The 20,367-nt window shown below is 38.3% G+C and overlaps 1 protein-coding gene across 9 annotated transcripts in view; it reads left to right on the forward strand.

Moving 5' to 3' along the window:
• The window catches only part of ntng1a (netrin g1a), an 89,930-nt gene that overhangs the window by 36,187 nt on the left and 33,376 nt on the right, over positions 1–20,367 (forward strand). For all 9 annotated transcript variants that reach the window (XM_081353258.1, XM_081353256.1, XM_081353253.1 and 6 more), the window contains exon 3: positions 8,382–9,025. In XM_081353258.1, the coding sequence (XP_081209384.1) occupies positions 8,382–9,025 (644 nt within the window). The remainder of the gene's footprint in view (positions 1–8,381; positions 9,026–20,367) is intronic.

Here is a 20,367-nt window from a genome sequence, read left to right on the forward strand (position 1 = left end):
TACAAAAGCACAACGTTTTCTTTCTTAGAGCCTTTACTCGTTTCTGTTTGACAAAAATTATGGAGTATTGGTGCGTTCAAGTCATCTCGTATAGATCGTATTTACGAGTTGAACGTACTTGAACGCCACCACAATGTCGTAAATACCAGTGGGGCGCTCGGGATTTTCTCTAAGCTCCGATCTTTACGAGTTGGGGGCGGGTCAGTGATTAACATGGCGGAATACACAATATGTAAAGGTATTTAGCTGTGATATTGTCAGGCTTTTCTATTAACAGCTCAGTTAGCTAATGACCAACACAGAATATGATAGTATTATAATATAACAATGCAACATGTAACAATAAAGTCGGCAGTGGCTTCATAAATGAATTAAAAACATAAAAATACAAAGTACACCTGATGCACATTTCTTTGTTCTTCATTTTCTAGAACAAGAGTTTATGAACCTTACTGTATTTTTGTGTAATTAATTAAGAGAAAGTACTCCGCTATTTTGCTCCGACGAAAGTGACTTGAACGCACATGCCGTTATAAGCACGACTTCCCACCTCGTACGTACGAACTTCCCAGGAGGACTTGAACTTGATAAGTTAAGTCGATTTAGCTGCTACGTGGAAAAAATTTCACCAAAACGCACTGGAGCATTCACTGACCCCATAGGGTTAAACTCTTTTATTTAAAAAAGAAAATGCTGTTTTTCATGATAATGTGTGGTCCCTTTAAAAGGAGTGCGTACATATGTTTAGTATGTCAGAATTTTGCTTAGAGTTTGTATTTTTCATTTTATGTGTAAGTGCAATGTGTGTGTGGTGAGTCTGAGCTCTGTGGTAATATCACTGATTAATTCAGGCAGATCAAAAGAAGGAATAACTGAGTGAGGCAGGTCATCAGACAACTTTGTGTGGTATTTTTTGATCTTTTGTGATTGTCTAATGAGATTTGCTATAGGTGCTTCCCTGCATGTAATGGCTGCTGCTTTTATGAAGAAAAGAAATGGACACACTTTATTTCATTGAAAAGAGGAAATAATTACTACCACTTGAAGTTCTCTGTAATGCTTTGAACATTAGGGGTGGAAGATCTAACTTCATTCTGACTTCATTTGTACTCTCATTTTCGAACAATCAAAGGGGGCTTGAAGCTCTGGCCCTGATAATGCTGACCCAGCACAACAAACAGACAACTGCAGGCTGGAGAGAGTTCTGCTGTCACAACACATCAGCTTGAGATCTGACATGTAATCTCTCTAAATGCTAAATGGCAGCAGAAAGCCATCAATAATTAGTGGTGAGCTTTTGATAAACAACTAATATAAGAATGAGGCTTAATCTTCAAAGCTCTGCTCTCAAGGTTTTTTTTTTGTTTTTTTTTTTTTACATGCTTTACCAAGTCCATTTCGTAAAGGTGCAGGCAGCTGTTCACTTTTTATCCCTCAAGGAATCATCTTGACATATTGGAAGTCAGTAGGTGTGATCTGCATCTGTGAATACAGACTCTTAAGTGGTGTCTTTTGAATCGTCTTTTGACCATAGGGGAGTCGCCCAGGCCATTTAAAATGATACGTTGTTGCTTTTCAATGAAACACAGTGGGGACAGTCTGCAACAGATTGTGTTAAGCCTCAGAAAACCCGTCAGAGGAATGATGCTTTGGTGTTACTAAGGTATTCTAAGCATTGTTTGAAGTTACATCTATCTATCTATCTATTTATCTATCTATCTATCTATCTATCTATCTATCTATCTATCTATCTATCTATCTATCTATCTATCTATCTATCTGTCTGTCTGTCTGTCTGTCTGTCTGTCTGTCTGTCTGTCTGTCTGTCTGTCTGTCTGTCTGTCTGTCTGTCTGTCTGTCTGTCTGTCTGTCTGTATGTCTGTCTGTCTGTCTGTCTGTCTGTCTGTCTGTCTGTCTGTCTGTCTGTCTGTCTGTCTGTCTGTCTATCATTTTCTGGTATATTAAATATTGTGACAGTCATTTTCCTTGTGTTGGTGGTAGTCAAACTCCAGCTCTGACCGCATCGTGTGGAAAATGCAAAAAACACTTTTGTGCTACTGTACTGAGGAAATGGAGACTTACAACACGTGTCTGAATGCAAAGCTGAAGAGACAGAGGTGAACAAACACCGCTGAAACGGAAAGCTCAGAAATTGATGACATAGACGCGTACTCTCCAGCAGCAACTCCGAATTAATGCATATACCTGACTTATTGTGACGTTGGTTCAACTTACTTTTTAAACTGGAAGAACGGAATAGCGCAGAAAAAGGAAAAAATAACCACTTTTTCCATAAAAATAAACAAAAGTGCTATTGTTATTTTCATTGATCACCTGTTCATATCTGTTAACATCTCAAAAATGTGCTTTAGGGTTTCATGACCCTTTAAAAGCTTATTTATGTTGTGAATAATGTATATTTTAAATCTAGGCAGCATGTTTATGTGTCCATGCATTTGGCAGGTAGGAATTGAACTGGCGTCACTTTTTGTGTGCTATCTCGTCCCGCTGACCTCTAGATCAAAAATGCGAGTGTAACTCTTGGTGGGATTTATCCTGGGCTCTATTACACACAGTAATCGGTGTTTCCTGTATTCAAGCAGCGTAGCGGTGAAGCCCAAGTGCGTTTGTGGCTATTCTGCAGGACGAGCTCAAAGGTGTTTGCAAGAGCACAGAGGCAGATTGAAAAGGAGTCTGAGCTTCAATCAAACCGAAGGCCTTGGAGAAATCTATCACTCCACCAAGGTCTCATTTATGCACAAGTGATGGATTTAACTGCAGTCTGGGGGGAGAGAGAGATGGAGAGAGACAAAAAGAGAAAAAGAGAAGAAATCACATGCTCAAACCCTCATGTTTATCTGTAACACGTAAAATCAAATTTGCTCCTTTGTAATTTAGTGGCTAATGTCGTGTCATATGAACAAGTTTGATTTAAATCATTTCATGTTAGCACCAGTAAAAGAGATATGCAAATGGACTGACCTGAGCCTGTCATACGGTTTGGCTAAACGGCATCTGACAGATTAGACATTAACATTTGAAATGATTGAGGAGAAATCGCTCTTCACACTGGTCTCCTTTAGCTGAGACAATTACACAGTAGATTTCACAACGTGAGCACTGATCTCAGTGTGGCCGCTGCATAGTAATTTCATTTCCAATGAAACGATATTGATCTATTTGTCATTTCTGAAGAGCTCAAAACAGCCACAATCAAATACGTGAAAAGCATGGCAAGAGAGTGATGGAACAGACAAAACGCTTGCTGAGTTGCGACGCATATTGGTGTGTGGGCATGTGTGAGTGTGATTGTATGTATGCATATTTGCACATATGTGTTTTGTTAAAGGACCATAGAGTGGGAAAAGAGAGAGAAATGGAGACAGAGGGAGCAAACTTTGATCCAGATTGCATGTCACAAACATCTGTCACACAAAAGGATTTGTTTGATTGGTTGGTCCTATATATCTCAGTCTGTTGTCAGCCACAGTAAATTTATACTCAGTCACATTGGTGATCTGGTAATCTGAAGCCTTGCCTGCCAGTGGGACAGTCGTATCTCATTCACTTCTGCCCTCGACAAGAAATTCCCAGCCGAATAATTTTTCATGTGGCTTGGTCAGAATAGGTCCTAAACTACGAATATTTGTCTTTACAGTTACTGCTTTTGAGGTCATTTCACATGACTGGTGACAGGGCTTCAATGCACCTCTCATTTTCATACATTCAAGCTTCATTCACCACTTTGACCTCCTTATGAAAAGTACTGCAGACAGCGTCACTTAAGGATGTTTTGTGAGGTTTCAAAGGCCTATTTAAACTTTCTTTAAAATCTAGGCTTTGTCAAAGCAACATTTGATGTTTGTCTTGACAAACTTTGCTTTTATTGTTAAAAATTAGTTATATTTCTTTACATTTTTCTATTTCAATTCTACTTCCTAATTTTCAATTTCAAATGACAGTTCAGGAAATTAAAAGGCATTCTCAATTAAAATATGAGTGGTGCACAACTCTCAGTGATCAGTCGGCAAACAAGGTCATAGTTAATACTGTCTGATCTCTGAGAGTCATGCTACAATGCCCTGCATGCTAGGCAGTGGTAATGCTGTTGCTTGACGCTCCATAGAGTTCAGTGCACATGAGTCATGTGTAAGAGCCTTCAGTCTAGATCCTGCAATTTGTGAGATTATCAGCAGGAAAATAATGGGAGTCATTACTGAGTGTAAGCATACACTGTTAATTGTGGCTGTGAAGAGGCAGGCTTTTGACATGGCTTTCATTTGCACTCTTTTGTTCGAGACAAATTATTGCATTGATAATACATCTTCATTCCACAGAGATGTGTGATCAGCCGTGAGAGAAACACTCAGCCAGGCACTGAACAGACAAACGGCGTTTGTAGGTTTTTTAAGGCTGTGTTTAGTAAGCAAGTGAGAGGTGATTCATGATGATTGTGTGCGTGTTTGTCGGTGTGAAATTACCCAGAACACATTTAATGGGGACAACGGGCTCGCTCGGATTAGAACCAGGCAGCTGAGTGCATGTGCAGTACATCTCTCTTTCTATTTTTCTTTCTCTCGGCTTGCTGTCTCTCTATCTCTGGACCTCTTTCTTGTTCATCAAGCTCTTTGTGGATGGGATTAACCTTACACGGTTTTGAGCCTTACACGGTCATTAACACCAATTCACAGAAAGCTGTCTTATTTTCCAACTGAGCCCAGCCCTCAAAATCCCCAGCCCCCTTTCCAAGTATCCTGGGTGTCCTGATCAGTTTAGGATTAATAGAAACATCTTTAGTAATTAATGGTTTTTGTCAATGTGACAGCTATATCAGTTTTTCTAATTTGAGTCAAACCTTAACATGCTCTCAGTGGCATGAAATAACTTTTTATGTTTGCTTTTCAGTGGTTCCTTTTAAAGCTGTCTCTTGATGAATGTGAGTTAAGACTGTTACTGTTTAATGTTATTTTTTAGTATTATTTTTCTTTATTAATTATAATGTATTTTATGAGTCAGAGTATGTTTGTACATGAGTGCTGAGCAGAGATATGGGATGAGTTATATTTAGCATATTAGTATGTGTGCAATGTAACATGTTCATTGAGCAGAGATGTTCCAATGATAATGATACATCAAATATATATTTATATTTATTTATTTACTTATTATTTTATTTTTTTCACACATTTATTTAATACATTTTTACGCCACACATTTAAACTTTATGGCAAAATGCTGGATTACTAAGGTGATAAGAGTGTTTTTAATCCATTGCTATTCAGCTGTTAGAGAGTCAAAAGAACCCATCCTAAAGTCTTTCTAGATATGACATCGATGAAAGTCTATGCAATTTGTTTGCCTGTTTTATTGTTTGCCAGGAGTAATTGCATACCTCCCCTTAACAAGCTGTGCAATATGTGGTATCATTCATGTTCAAAAACCGAACATAATTTGCAGGAAAATTATGCACTAAAGCTTAATTCTTAGGGGTAGGGGTTAATGTTGTCACGATACTAGAATTTCTAACTTCGATACAATACCTTGAAAAATATCGATATTCAATATCAATTTCGATTCCACAGAGAAAAAAACTGCCACAGTGTTAAGTTTTTTTTTTTTTTTTAAGCTAAATATAACAAGTCTAGAACATGACAATGAGGTATATTTTACATGAACAAAAATGTCCTGAGGTAGTGCACTTGTTCAAAAGCATAAATGCTGGTTAATACATTATTGTTATTTGATGAACAGATTTAAACGCAAACGTGCGTGCATCACATGCGAAAACAATGCTGGATCGACATGAAGTCAAGTCACCTTTATTTATATAGTGCTTTTAACAATACAGATTGTGTCAATGCACTTAACAGTATCAAATTGGAGGATAGAGTGTCAGTAATGTATAATAATAATAAGATTAAACATTACATTTTCAGTTAAAAGCATTTCATTATTGAATTCAGAGATTTCATTGTCTAGCTCAGTTTAGTTTAATTAGTATCTGTGTAATCAAATTGATGATAATCGCTAATGAAGGCAAATTGCAGAAGTAAATAATTTTTTGAATAAAGTTAAATAAGCACAAGTTAATTTACATTGACCACAGTTAAAATATTTACTTGTCTAAGATTCCTCAGTCAGATTATATTAACTTTAAGAATTACGGTAAAAAAATGAGACAACACACACTCATATCAACAACAATACTTGGCCATCTTGGTTAATGTTTCAGAAATGTTAAAATGTGAAGAGTTACCAACCTCTCGAAATTATTTATATAGATCCTGGTGTCGGTCTTTCAGGTGCTTTGCTATATTAGGCCCCGATCACACCTAACGTGTTTTTCAGGTTCGAAAACGCGAGGTGCACAGCACTCATCACACAGAACGAGCAGTACGCTGCGTTTTTTATGTTTCTAGGTTACCACTGAAACAGCTGTCCTGTCAGTCAAGTAAACGTCAAATCAGCCTTTTATTAACTTTATTTACTTTCTGTTAACATTGTGGTAGTTACGATTCATGAAGTCATTAAGCTCCTGGTAACCTGCGAGAGCACCACAAGTTTATCCTCCATCATCGCACTCTCCGGGCGTTCAAGCAACTGTAACTTTCATCACTAAAACGGAAGGCCCGCGAGGCGCAGCAGGCGGTAAAACGCGAGGCGCAGCAGGCGCATAAACAGCGCCCAGAACGCATGCTGCCATAGGAAACCAATAGAAAATAGCCGCCTCTCACTGCAAAAAACGTGTCAGGTGTGATCGGCCCCATTCACTTCACTTTTGCTATTTAACCAGAGCGAATGAGACGAGTGCGCGTGTGGTGTTTGTCAACACGCCTTTGGAGAGAAGTGAAAGTGACAGCTCGGCTAGTATCGGTGTATCGATACTTCGGGAAATTAGTATTGGTACCGTTCAGATATTTCAGTATCGATATTTATCGAAATATCGATATTTTTGACAACACTAGTAGGGGTTTGTTAAAATCCCTTAATCTTACATTCTAAGTATAAGCAATAGTAGTTTTGATGCTTGCTAGTTAAATATAGAGTGCTATAGACACCAATCACAATTCTTCATGAGGGCTAGTGCCTAAAGCACATGCTGAACAGCATGAACAGCTCTGCCTCTTGACTGGATTGTCTAGTGAGAGGCATGTGGACTCCAATGGTGGGTCTGATCATTCTCCAAGCTTATATGCACAGCTGTAGAGGACTGGCTGGAGAGCATATTAATGCCACTTTGTCAAAATTAAGAGGTTCAATGGTTGTCAGGGCTTTGTTGTCTCATTGCCTTGGAGGACAAGGCAAGAGGAAAAGCCTATTTAGCAGAAGCGCTCCTTTTTTCCCCAGTGTTCTTTTCTGCCTCTGTGTCACTCATTTTCTTCTCCGCAGTCCCTTTCTCCACCTATCCTTTATCACTGTGCTCTTCCCTAGTGTCCAGGCCTGTGGATTCCCGCAGAGAGACAGACATCTCCCACTTAATCAGCTGCTGTGTTTCTTGTTCAGATAAATTGGAGCTTGTTCCTCTTGAGAGGTATTTCCTGGAGGACGCCACAGCCACCCTACAGTATCACAGCCCCACGAGCCCCTGCTTAGCGCACACCAGCATGTGGCGCAGCAGAACATACCAATATGCTGATTAGTGTGAATGTTTGAGAGGGGGATGGTATAGGGTGAAGGAGGGCAGTTGACATGAGGGGCACCAACAGTCTTCACACAAGCCAGCAGCACACTTATTTCAATGCCTCTTTCTGAATTGTAGATCCGTGGTATATTTTTCACCTGCCAGTGGTGGCTGTGACAAAAGTGCACCTCTGGGTGTCCTTACCTCAAGGTGCAGAACAAGGTAGCCTGTATGCAAAAGAATGACTTGAGGAGAGTGTATTATTCACATTTTGTCAGTCTGACCTTCATATTTTTCACTTTTTTAATGAGCATTTTAACATGAATCCATGTCCATTTTTAGCTCTTTAGAGACTAAATTCTCTTGTTCTTTATTATCATGGATAGGTGGAACTTAAAACAGGCAATAATAAATTATGTGCTAAACAAGACTGGTTTTACTGGTTGTGCATGAGGGAACTTGACTTTAAATGGCTCTATAAAAGATCTATGAGTCTTTGGCCGTTTAATGGCCGGTCCTTATATAGATTCAGCCAACAGCTGGAGAATAGATTGGACCACTGCATCCTATCCATAATAACACTGATGTACTGTACCACCACCAAGGCCAGTGCGTACTATGCGCAAATATGAGTACTCTTCATCTCATTTGCCTAGACCAACCTATACCCCATTTCTGCAAACGTGATACATTTAATAAAAAACACTTTTGTTTGGATTCTTATTTAACTGTTGTCTTCTTTATTTTCTTCATCTTGTAGGAAAACCCCTATATGTGCAACAATGAGTGTGACGCAGCCACAGATGAGCTGGCCCACCCTGCTGAGCTCATGTTTGACTTTGAGGGCCGTAACCCCACCACCTTCTGGCAGTCCACCTCCTGGAAGAAATACCCTAAACCTCTGGCGGTCAACATAACCCTGTCGTGGAACAAGACTATTGAGCTGACTGATGACATTGTCATCACTTTTGAGTCAGGTCGGCCTGAGCAGATGGTTTTGGAGAAGTCACTGGACTATGGACGGAGCTGGCAGCCCTACCAGTTCTACGCTACTGACTGCCTTGATGCTTTCACTATGGAGCCCAAGACGGTGAGAGACATTACTCAGCACACATTGCTGGACATTATCTGTACCGAGGAATATTCAAGAGGTTATGTGTGGAAGAATGACAAGACTGTACGCTTCGAAATCAAAGACCGCTTCGCACTGTTCGCCGGGCCTAAGCTGCACAATATGGCCTCGCTGTATGGACAACTGGACACCACCAAGAACCTGAGAGACTTTTTCACCATTACTGACCTGCGCGTACGTCTGCTCAGGCCTGCCACGGGTGCCACCATGGTGGATGAGAACAACCTTTCAAGATACTTCTACGCCATCTCTGACATTAAAGTGCATGGCAGGTAAGACATTTGGCTTACTTGTTGTTGCAGTCGAATTTTGGTTGTAGATTGTTGCCATTGGCTCTTTTTTTTTATTTTCCTAACAATCCGTTTCTCATTATGTAGTTCTGTGTATTGGAAGGCAGGGTAGGTGTACTTTGCTTTATATTTTAGGGGTTATGTGTTATGGTGCGTTCAAGTCATCTCGTATAGATCGTATTTACGAGTTGAACGCACTTGAACGCTACCACAATGTCGTAAATATACCAGTGGGGAGCTCGGGATTTTCTCTTAAGCCCCGATCTTTACGAGTTGTGGGCGTGTCACTGAGAAACATGGCGGAATACCACAATATTTAAAGGTATTTAGTGATATTGTCAGGCTTTTCTAGTAACAGAGAAGTAAGCTAATTCCCGGCACAGAATATTATGGCATTATAATATAACAATGCAACATGTAACGATAAAGTCGGCAGTGACTTCATAAATTAATTAAAAACATAAAAAAACAAAGCACACCTAATGCACATTTCTTTGTTCTTCATTTTGTAGAACAAGAGTTTAAGAACCTTACTTTATTTTTGTGTAATTAATTAAGAGAAAGTACTCCGCCATCTTACTCCGACGAAAGTGACTTGAGCGCACATGCCATCGTAAACACGGCGTAACACGTAAACATCTCGCACGTATGAACTTCCCAGTAGGACTTGAATGCACCATAATGCATAGGCTTGATTGATATAAACAGCTAGACAGAACTACAGTGTATAACACCTTTTCTGTCTTACAATTAGTTTTGACAATGCATTAAAAAAGATAACATTTTGGGTGAAACATTTAGTTTAAAGGTACAATATGTAAGATTTTTGTAATAAAATATCCAAAAATCACTTGCACAGTGTGATATATTTCCTTCAGTTGTGTACTTACAATATCCCAAAAGTTCCCAAAGATTTTTAATTTCAGAGAAATTCCAATTTTAAATAATGGCTCGTCCCTGGTCATTGTCGCCTGTCAATGACGTAATATCCGTGTTATCCTTGGTTTCCGCTCGAACTGCCATAGTAACCATGGTGACAGACGTGGACAACTGTGTTACGTCTAGCTGCACGCTTACGCTGTTGTTGTTTCGTTCAAACATTATGGACCATGGCAAGCAGACTTTAGAACAAAAGGAGAACTAAAGCGAGGATTAATATCGGCATGGCGTTTTTTAGATGCCAAGAGCTCCACATCCTTGACTAACTTCGACTTGACACCGCTGAGCAAATGTACACAGGTGACAGGTGAGCAAATGTAGGCTACATAAAACTAATCAATGTTATATAGCTCAACATGATGAAATGTTAGAATATGATCAGTATGTTATTCTAATGTTGATCTAGCTTACTGCTAGTCTCATACAGCCAACAAACTAACACATAGAATAACATTATAACTTTCAACACACTCAAATGCAGTTTAGTGTGATAGTGTAGACCCAAGTGAAACAGTGCTGCGTTACCTCACAAGTTTAATTCGTCAAATAAACTGACATGTGTGAGTAGAAATTCTGCACTTGCGTGTAGTTCGGTAGAATGAAATGTCCTTATTCCTTTATATCCGCGGGACTCGCGTGTGGCGCTGATGTTTCTCCTTACCACAGTCATGTTAAAAACATCAATGTATTCACTCATCCATAAACATTATTAGATCCATCAGCATAACGACAAGTTCCATAATTCCGCTAATGCGTCATAAACTTACACCTTTGTTATTGTAAGAGGTTAGCGACCCCTAGCGGCGAAAAAAAAATACATATTGTAGCTTTAAGTGCAAATGTGTACCTTGGAAATCAAGCATTGTTAACTACTATCCTCATTAACTCTTTCATTTCCACGAGAACCTTGTTGAATTCAGAAAGCTTCCTTGGAGTGTTTTTCATGTTTTTCTACACTCTTGCATGGTCAGAATTTTTGCAGCATTCTGAAATATACTTTCTTTCTTGACACTCTGTGATCAATCTCAAGACTGTGAAATTCACTGTTCTGGCACCCAGGCTATAAACAGGAGTTCGTTCTCTAATTATACACATATCAGGGGCCACACCTGCCTCCATGTCATCTCACCTTTAAATGTTCTTTGTTTTTGTTTTTTTCGGTCTTAAAAAGGAGACTAATTATTTCAGCATCTATCCCTGCTTGTCCATTTCTTTAGTTTGCTATTTTCTAAACATGCTAATTCTTTAACAGGTTACAGAAAATTGTATGTATCTAATGTTGGTGTACCTTTCTGTTTTTTAAAGGATGCACCATAAGTAATATCTCCCACAACAAATTAACCCGAAAATGCTAAATAAATATAATTATAATAACAATTATGCAATAATAATTTAATAAATATAATTTATTAATAATAATAATAATTATGTTGGTTATGATTATGATGATGATATGCTGAACAGTATTTACTAACAAGTAATCAATCAGTATTGTTGAATTATAGGGAAATTAGACTGCATAGGAAAAGAAAGTCTGATGCGTAAACTTCACATCAGAGTGTACAATGCTGTGTGTTGAGTGTGTGGATGTTTCTAAACCATTCTTGGTGAAGATGACAGTTGATCACAAAAGGCTGTAAATTTTATATCTCCCTCAAGGCTGTGTTCTCATTAATGGTGCACAATGATGATCGGTGAGTGTCATCTCTGACAGATATTTATGAGAGCAGTGACTTGTCGTTTTGTTTCTAAAAAGGTAATCCAGAGTTCAGCAGCATGCTCGTTGTAGCGGGTTTTTCTCCGAGCCTCCCTGTCATGGAGAATCATGATTCATCTCCCTCCACATGCTCACAGGAAGCATACACTCCTTCATCCCCTGAAATGTGTTTCTGCCTCATGGTGCATGAGCCACTAGAGTCTGGCAGGAGGCGGATGACCCCAAGCACAGAAATTCCTGATCTCAGAAGAGATTCAGTCTATATCGGTATGAAACAAAGGAGCCAAGATGCAGCCCTGGAACAGAAAGCTAAGTAGGTCAGCAAAATGAAAGCGAAAAGAAGAGAATATACACTTTAGACCTTTGTCGCACACTTCACATTTGTTGTATGGAGATTCTGAATGAATAGTAATGATTTAATATAATATTTAATTATGAAGGTCAAGTATGTAAGTGTTGAAAGAGCAGATTGATATGTAATATTAGAAATACAAATTGAAAGGTAACATCTTGTTTGTTGAGGTTGTTTGCAAAGAGACTTTGTAATGCTGAAAAGCCCTGATGTGACCCTTATTAGATTATTTTTATTTTTCAGTTAAATTTTTCTGATATTACTTCACACCGTAGTAGTTCAAGTCAAGCACTTTGCATTGTGAGATACATTATTTCATGTAGTAAGCATTTTGGCAAATGTAGTAGGTCACATATAATTTGCATACTGTGCAGTGTATACTATCTACTGCAGCAATAGTAAATAGTCTCTTTTTCTCCCTCTCAGTCTGAAAACTACACACAACACTCATTTCTCCCTTTCTTCACTTCTGTCCTTCCATGTCTTTCTCTTTTTTTCTTTTACTCCATCCTTCATTCCCCCTCCATCTGTGTTTGATCAATAGAGTGTAATTAAAGGAGGGATGAAGCTGGCTCCTGGAGGAACAGCTTGAGTCTGACTCTGTCTCCTCTGACACACTGCTGGCCTTCACTCATTCTGATGTATAATGTATGCATTATACATCAGCCTTCTCTCGAGCTCAACCATAGTCTCTGCAGGAGAACTGAAGACTCCTACTGTTCCTTGTTAGTTTGCAGTGAAGACAAAGAGGGGTGTAAATGTCTCATTGAACAGCCATGTCTAAAAGACGATCTTTAAATTTTTGAATTACAACTGTCATGCTGTCTTTTGAGATTAATACATCGTTGCGTGCCACATGATAAACAGGCAGGACAGAAATTGAATTAGCAAATCTTACAGATAAGCATTAATTTTTTATTAAGTGATTTGAGTAGTTTGCGGTTGGATGGGTAATTTAGTGCATTGAGCAGGTCTTTGTCTGTGTCAGTTCAGCAGATCAGTACAGGCTTATTAACTGTTGGACATTTCCCTATTGGCTAAAAGAGGGGGTCTGGTGCGTATATACTGTACACAATTCATGATCACATGAAGAAACAGAATGTTTATTTTCAGAAAGTCTCTAAGACCTTTGCACAGTAGTGTATATATATATATATATACAGTCCATACTTGATCGTCTTGACATGGTTACTAGGAGTGGGCGATATAGCCTCAAAATTATATCACAATATTTCAAGAATATTTGCAATAATTATATTTTTGACGATATAGAAAGAAATATATGGAACAACGTTTTATTGGTGATTGCAGCGGGCAAGCAGCATCATTTATTAGTGCAAACAAAAGGGCATTTTTTTAGACAATTTTTTTATTACATTTATCTCACCTAAATGTTTGCTTACTCATTGTGTTTTTACAATGGTGTAATTTTGTTGTTAAGAGTTTACACAACACAAGGAAGCTTGATTTCAATCTTTGAATTAAATTGAAAAAAGAAGCAAAAAATAATACAAAATAATAAAGATACAAATAAAGAGAAATAAAGAGAAAAGTTTTTTGGTAGGTCTAAGACTAGTATTCAGAAATACTACAGAAACTGAAAAAAGTAATCAAATGTAAAATAACACTGATAGTCTTTTAGTCCTGACTAAATTTAACACAAATCAAAGCTATCTTTTGTTGTTTTGACGACAACATTAAGTACAGTCACATGACTGCTGTCACTTTTAGAGCTAGTGCACGGATCCATTACTTTTCACTATACAGTCTGTCACACTGTCACATGCGTTTTATGCTTATTTGAGACATAACCGACTGTGTTTACGAGTATACTAACCAAGACTGGAATTTTGACACAATTTTGCGTGTTTTTTCCCGTTAAAGCGATATAATCCACGAAAAATAACTTTTGTTACTCGCGAGCTGTTTGTGAGGTGGCTTTACTGTATTTATTCACGCAGAGAAAACCATCTTTCAAAGAGCGCGACTACTGAATAGTTTAAAATCGCTTGAATGTTTAATCTGATAAGACTTAAAAAGACGTGAAAATTCTCAACTTCAGTTACGATGCACTGCTGGCCCGATTGTGCAAGTGACAAATCCGTCATGTCCGACATCCGTCATGTCCGTCATGTCCGCCTGTAACGCTTGGCTTGTGCAACCCATTTTGAGAGACGAGCGAGAGAAGACGCATGCGCCATCATTGATATCTCGATATGACACTTTTTTATTATGTAAATATGTATACCGGTGTTATTGTGGATGGTATGAAATGGCACACCCCTAATAAATACTTATTCATCTAAAAAACAAAAAAACAGTGGGTATTAAAAGATGAATGCATTAGTCGTGTTAAAGAATGTTAGACTCCATTTCGAATGCTTATCTGTGCAAAACCGTTGCATATTTAGTTAGGCCCGGATACAGTTGTCTCCCTTGGGGATCGATGATACGGTGATTGATCGCTTAATTGCGGTCCTCCTTGGTTGCTCTGATGGGCAGTCGTTTGCTGAGAAGTCGATGTGTTTTTCTTTTTTTCCAGCCTGCTTAGACCGTGCTGAGGCCAGGAACCGGAGGACAGATAATCTATTTGTGCTAATTTCGAGATTCTACCCACACCCCCGCCCCTTGTAGAATAAGTCATTCCACTCTGTATCTTCCTCTTGCCATCTCATGTGCTGCGCTCGGCACTTCAGCTCTTCCACATCAGCACATTTCATTGGTCCGGTCATCTGATGTTTCAGCAGTCTTCTGTTCCACATGCTCTTTCACCACAAAACTTAATCTAATCATGTTATAACCTCCCGGCCTCAAATGATTGCAATCCGATTTGCATTTCTGTGATTTTATTTAAAGTGTTTGATTTTGTGCTATTGTTACAGAGATGGAAGAATTCCAGTGCAACTTTTTATATTGGTTGATATGGACACCGATTTAGATAAATTCCATTTGACCTTTTAACACCATTGACAGATCAGGAAGCTGCTGCCGAGGCAGTTAATCTGAGACTGTGTGTGTGTGTGTGTGTGTGTGTGTGTGTGTGTGTGTGTGCGTGCGTGTGTGTGTGTGTGCGTGTGTGTGTGTGTGTGTGCGTGTGTGTGTGCGTGTGCGTGTGCGTGTGTTTCTACTGTGAGAAACAGAATCGGAGCACAAGAGATACAAATGATGAAGTGTAATTACACACCCAATTGATTCTGGCACCTCGTTCATCACCCAGTCATCATGTTATTCACAAACGCCGTTTCCATGCGTCAACTCAGCTAAGAAAACAATTTAATGTGTAAAAATACACACTTGACCCTGCAGATACACAGCTGTTGTCACTGCATCCCTTGAGCCAACTCAAGAAATTTTCAGCTCTTATTCTCAGTCTCCCAGAATTCACAGCCTGAATCAGTCATATCTCTCGCTGTTTTAACTTGCATTCTTCCCTCTTCCCTCTCACTCATCAGAGTGCATTAGCTGACTTCTCCTTTCAACGATTTGGGAATTAAACCAAATGCAGGTGATGGATTAATTCTCACAATTCCTCAGAGTAACTCTGCTCCCCCCATGATTGATGAGTCGTTCTGTTCTCTGCATCTGATTACCTGTGTCCACATCTTTCTAAATCCTGACCTTGATTTTGGTCCATCTTCTGAAGACCACGGCCCTTTCTCAGCAGTCCTCATACACGTTTTCTAAAGAGTTTTAAAGCAGGTGCTTGTTAGAACCATTTTAAGAATATATATGATTTTAAACTGTCTTAATATTTATATATCTTTTTATATATATTATATATATATTGATCATGCTATAAAAATAATATTTATGTGTTTGTAGTAGTGGTAGTATTTGTATAGCATCTTTCATAGCAGCTGAAAATACTTCAAATGTCAAAAACTCAACATATAAAAATATAGAAAAAGAAAGCAAACCAAACATAAAAACAAGAATAGCAACACAATAAAGAGTAAATGTTTTTTCATGCACAAACTTAACAGCATCTCTTTGTGGCTCATCTTTTCTGTTGTTCTTGAGCAGGCAGTTGTATATCTCATAATAAATGAATAACAGACAGGTAGCATCACTCAAGGAAATAGAAGGTGACACCTGGCTTGTCAGCCCTGTTACCATTAGACCCGCAGAAGCTCATTTAAAGCATCTTAACAAGACACAAACAGAAACACTGACACTCCTGCAGTCCAGAAAATCTCTCAGTTCATTTGTTTTGCTTTCAGATCTTTTCCTCGTGCATCTAGCTGACCTGTACACTCTCTTTAACTTATTTACGGATAACAGATCTGCTCGTTGGTGTTTCACAGCCTGTGGTTTTCACCGGCTTTCATACAAAGAGCTTCACATATTGCCCAGCACTTCCTGTCTGAGCACATGGGGCTCACTGTTCTGTCTCTCTTCACCATCGCCTCCCCATAATAAGATACCCACTTCTTTGAGAGTTCCCCAAGCAGTGCACCTGCAGACCATAGAGGTAGAAAAAAATGAGGGAGAGAAGAGGAGAAGGGTTGTGCGGCAAAACAGAAGCAGAATGCGCTGTATCTGGGTAGCCCAGCTGCCAGGTCCCAGATGTGTGCGCGTGTGCATGTGTGTGTGTCGTGCTGGGCTGATGCGTGACTGCCATGCTTGGTCAGAATTGAAAGGGGGAGGGCTAATCTCTCTCTGTTCCATGTGAATCACTCCGCAGTTCACATGTTTAATTAGCTCCTGTTAAAAAAAATTGCTGGTGTGCTCTTTGTTTGTCAGGCCAATTGATTTTATGAATTATAAAGGAGCAATTTATGGTGGCAAACTAAATGCAGGCACCACTCTAGAGTAAACCTCCATCAAATATCACATTTTGCAGTGATATTTAAGGATTTTTTAAAAAAAAAAATTACATTTAGTACATATTAGGGATGTCACAATACTATAATTTTAGTAATACCAATACCAGTGAAATGAAAATCAAACTTATATTTAATTAGATTTATATTAAGCTATTAATACAGTAACAAATTAATTAAAAATTAGTTGAAAAAATATTTTTGTTCAACATTTGACCGACAAGCAAGTCGGAAAGGAGCCTGTCAGTCACACAGTAGGCTATATGGATTCAGTACTCCTGACACTGCACATATATATTGTTATATATCTAATTATATGTATTTGCAGGCAGTTTGTATCCTACTAGTACTTTTGACATAGTGAATATGTGTTAGTATTAGTGGATCAACATCTTAGTCCTGTCTCAAACCCCAGTGAGCTTGAGAACACTCTATATAGGCACCAATTAATAAACACACACAAAAAATATAAAAAATATATATATAAACATTTTATAATTATATTGGGATATTTTAATTTATACTTGCAAGTACTGAATGACATATTTATAATCAGCATTTCTCTTATATTTTTTCACTGAGCATGTCACAGTGAATTTTTGTGACTGCCAAATATTTGAAGTGCTGATTTAATGTTCCGGAAAATCAAGGCATCTTAAAAGGCAGCATTTGTGTTAATTATAAAAAGTATAATTATAATTATAAAATTTGGGTGATGTCTTAAACCGCTGCCTTAAAATACTGGATAGGTAAATATCTCACTAGGTTTTGGAACGGTGCTGATTTAATGAAATTAAATGAAATGACATGTTGCTCTGAGATCTGTAGATTAATTTGAATATTTGTGTTTATTGTTAAGTCTGTCAGTGTTGTGACTCGAGTGGTTTCTCCTTCACTTCTTTCACAGAAGGTGAAGTTTTGGTTAATGCACAAATGAACACACACACAGACCACTGATTTAAAATATGTATTTGAAAGTCCATCAAAAAGAAACCAAGCTCATGAGACTGCGTGTTCTCATTAAATAAAAAATAAAAAATAAAAAAATAAAAAACCTACCCAACATTTTGTAGTTGCATTCCAGATTTGTCAGACCTGCAACCAGCAAGCCTAGTAAACATGCTGATAATTATTTCACCTGTTTGACATTAAGTAAGAAGAACGGCTGAACCACTCTGACTTATCATTAATGCAGCAGTCATCCAGAGACTGAGAAATGCATTCGCTTCTCCGTGAAGAGAATGTTGTCTTTTGGGACTCTGCTGACTGACTGAGAACTGTGTTAATGATAACATGCTGAACGTTTGGATGCCTCTAGACACCCTTACTGATTACCAGCGATTGCCTGATCCAGCACATTCAGTCAGAAGAGAGACAGACCATAGCCTAGAGGGTGTTAGCAAACCAGTCTCCCTGTATTGTAAACTCTTTGACCCTTCTTAAACAATATACTATGTTTAGACTGAAGACAGCAATTTATTTTAAAGAAGGCCAAATCATAGCAGACTTTTTCTTGCTCTTTTGAAATAGAACCGTTTGAAGTACTATGTGGCCATACTCTAATACCTTTAAAGGTGCAGATATTACAGGATGCAGATTTAAATATCAAAGCTGATTGAACACTGATGAGAATATTGCTTCAGAATAAATTACATAGGCTATAATTATATAACACACACAAAAAAAAATAATTCCGGACAAACAACTTTTTTTTTTTACTCGGACAAGTGGATAGCCGCGTTTCCATTACCCTTCAAATTGCGCGAATTGAAAATACGGCCAATGGAAACACGTCCCATTTATCGCAAAAAAAATAATAATAATTACCGCTCGCATGAGGTGGTTTTTCAGGCAATTCGAAAAATAAATATTTCGCAAAACTGCAATGGAAACAGTTTTTGCGCATTTCCAGGTCACCTGACGTAGATGAGGCAGTATGTTTGGACAGAATACAAGACTTGTTCTTTATTAAATTCATAAAAGACAAAAGAATTACAGGAATACTGGATTCTAAACCTCAAATAAATGCCACAATCAAGACCTCGAAGCAGAAATGAGGGAGAAACACCCAGAAACACCTCATATGAGCCTCTCATAAGTATAAAGGGTCTTTTCTTACCATTAATGCTTGGAAAACACACATAAGTCTCCTTCGATTAATAATAATAGCTAGTTCGGTGGCTGAGATATACTTAAACCTACCAACGTCCGTTGCCATGATTTTTTTAATTACTTACTTATCGCGAGAGGAAAAAATTAAGTTTTAGTCGCATAACATTGGTTAATGGAAACGCCGTCATTCCACAATAGTTTTTTCTTGACATTTAGAAAAAATCACAAAAGTTTTACGAGCACTGCTATAGTCATTTCACATGCAATTAAAAATATATCTCAAAATCAAGAGGGTGACATTTATTTGCAAAAACCTCCTGCTAATGTTTGATTTAAAATGGGTTTTAAAAAGAAGAGTTGACTATATCAAATATTAAGATTAATTAAAAAAGAAGATATGCGAAAGGTGCTGTATATGTCAGTGTTCCCCTGCAATTTGCAGATCAGAGGCCCAGTGTGTTTACAAGCACAAATGTTGCACATATCCACTTTGAAATCAGTCATTTCATGTGCACATTAAATGCAACTGATGTGACCAGTGATTTCTGTATATTTTGTGAAAGTGCCTTGGCAATTAGTGTGAATATTTCTTGAGTTTCAGTGTGTGTGTGTGCCTGAATCACTGTTTAGAAGATGAACATTTCTCTCACTGTCACAAAGTCTCCTTCCTCCCAAGCAGAGCTGATTTGCATTCCACTCACTCATACCGTCTCTGTCTGTGTCTCTCTCTTTATCTCTCTCTGACCTGATCACTCACAGATGGCACAGCCCTTATTCTGTTCCTCCTCCTTTAAAGAGCGTTCAGCAAAGGAACATGTGTGCAATCACTACACAAATGGATTAATTGTGTTTCAGGGTAGAAAAACCTCAGTGAATTCATATTGTATACAAACACAGTGTGAAAAATCAACACATGCAGACAGATGTTCCTTGCCACAAATTCACATGCATAAACACATACATGCACGCAAATGTACACAGCTTAGCACCATGAGCAGGGCTAATACTGAGGTGATGGGAGGATTTTTACAGTGCAAAGCCATATTGTTACCCCGGAAAGGCTGATCCCATTTAAAGGTTCCAGCAAAATCCCTATCCCGTTCAAAGCCATTGACTGGAATAAAGCTATTAGCCTACCTCCAGATTAGCACTGTAACGCAAGAATTATTATGTTAATGTGTCAAAATCAGGGTTAACTTTGTCATTCCTTCTGAGGAAAGTTTGGGCCGCTTTTATTCACTGTTTTGCTTCATTCAAGGTCCATACTAAACGTTAAGGCACATGAGGTCATCCATTAGGCCTCATTCATGAAACACAAGCAGAATACATTTTTTTTGTAAATTATTCGTAAAGCCGTTCTTAGAACTACTGACATAATTTT

Source organism: Scardinius erythrophthalmus (genome assembly GCF_964197995.2).
Source record: "Scardinius erythrophthalmus genome assembly, chromosome: 22".
NCBI classification, from domain to species: domain Eukaryota; kingdom Metazoa; phylum Chordata; class Actinopteri; order Cypriniformes; family Leuciscidae; genus Scardinius; species Scardinius erythrophthalmus.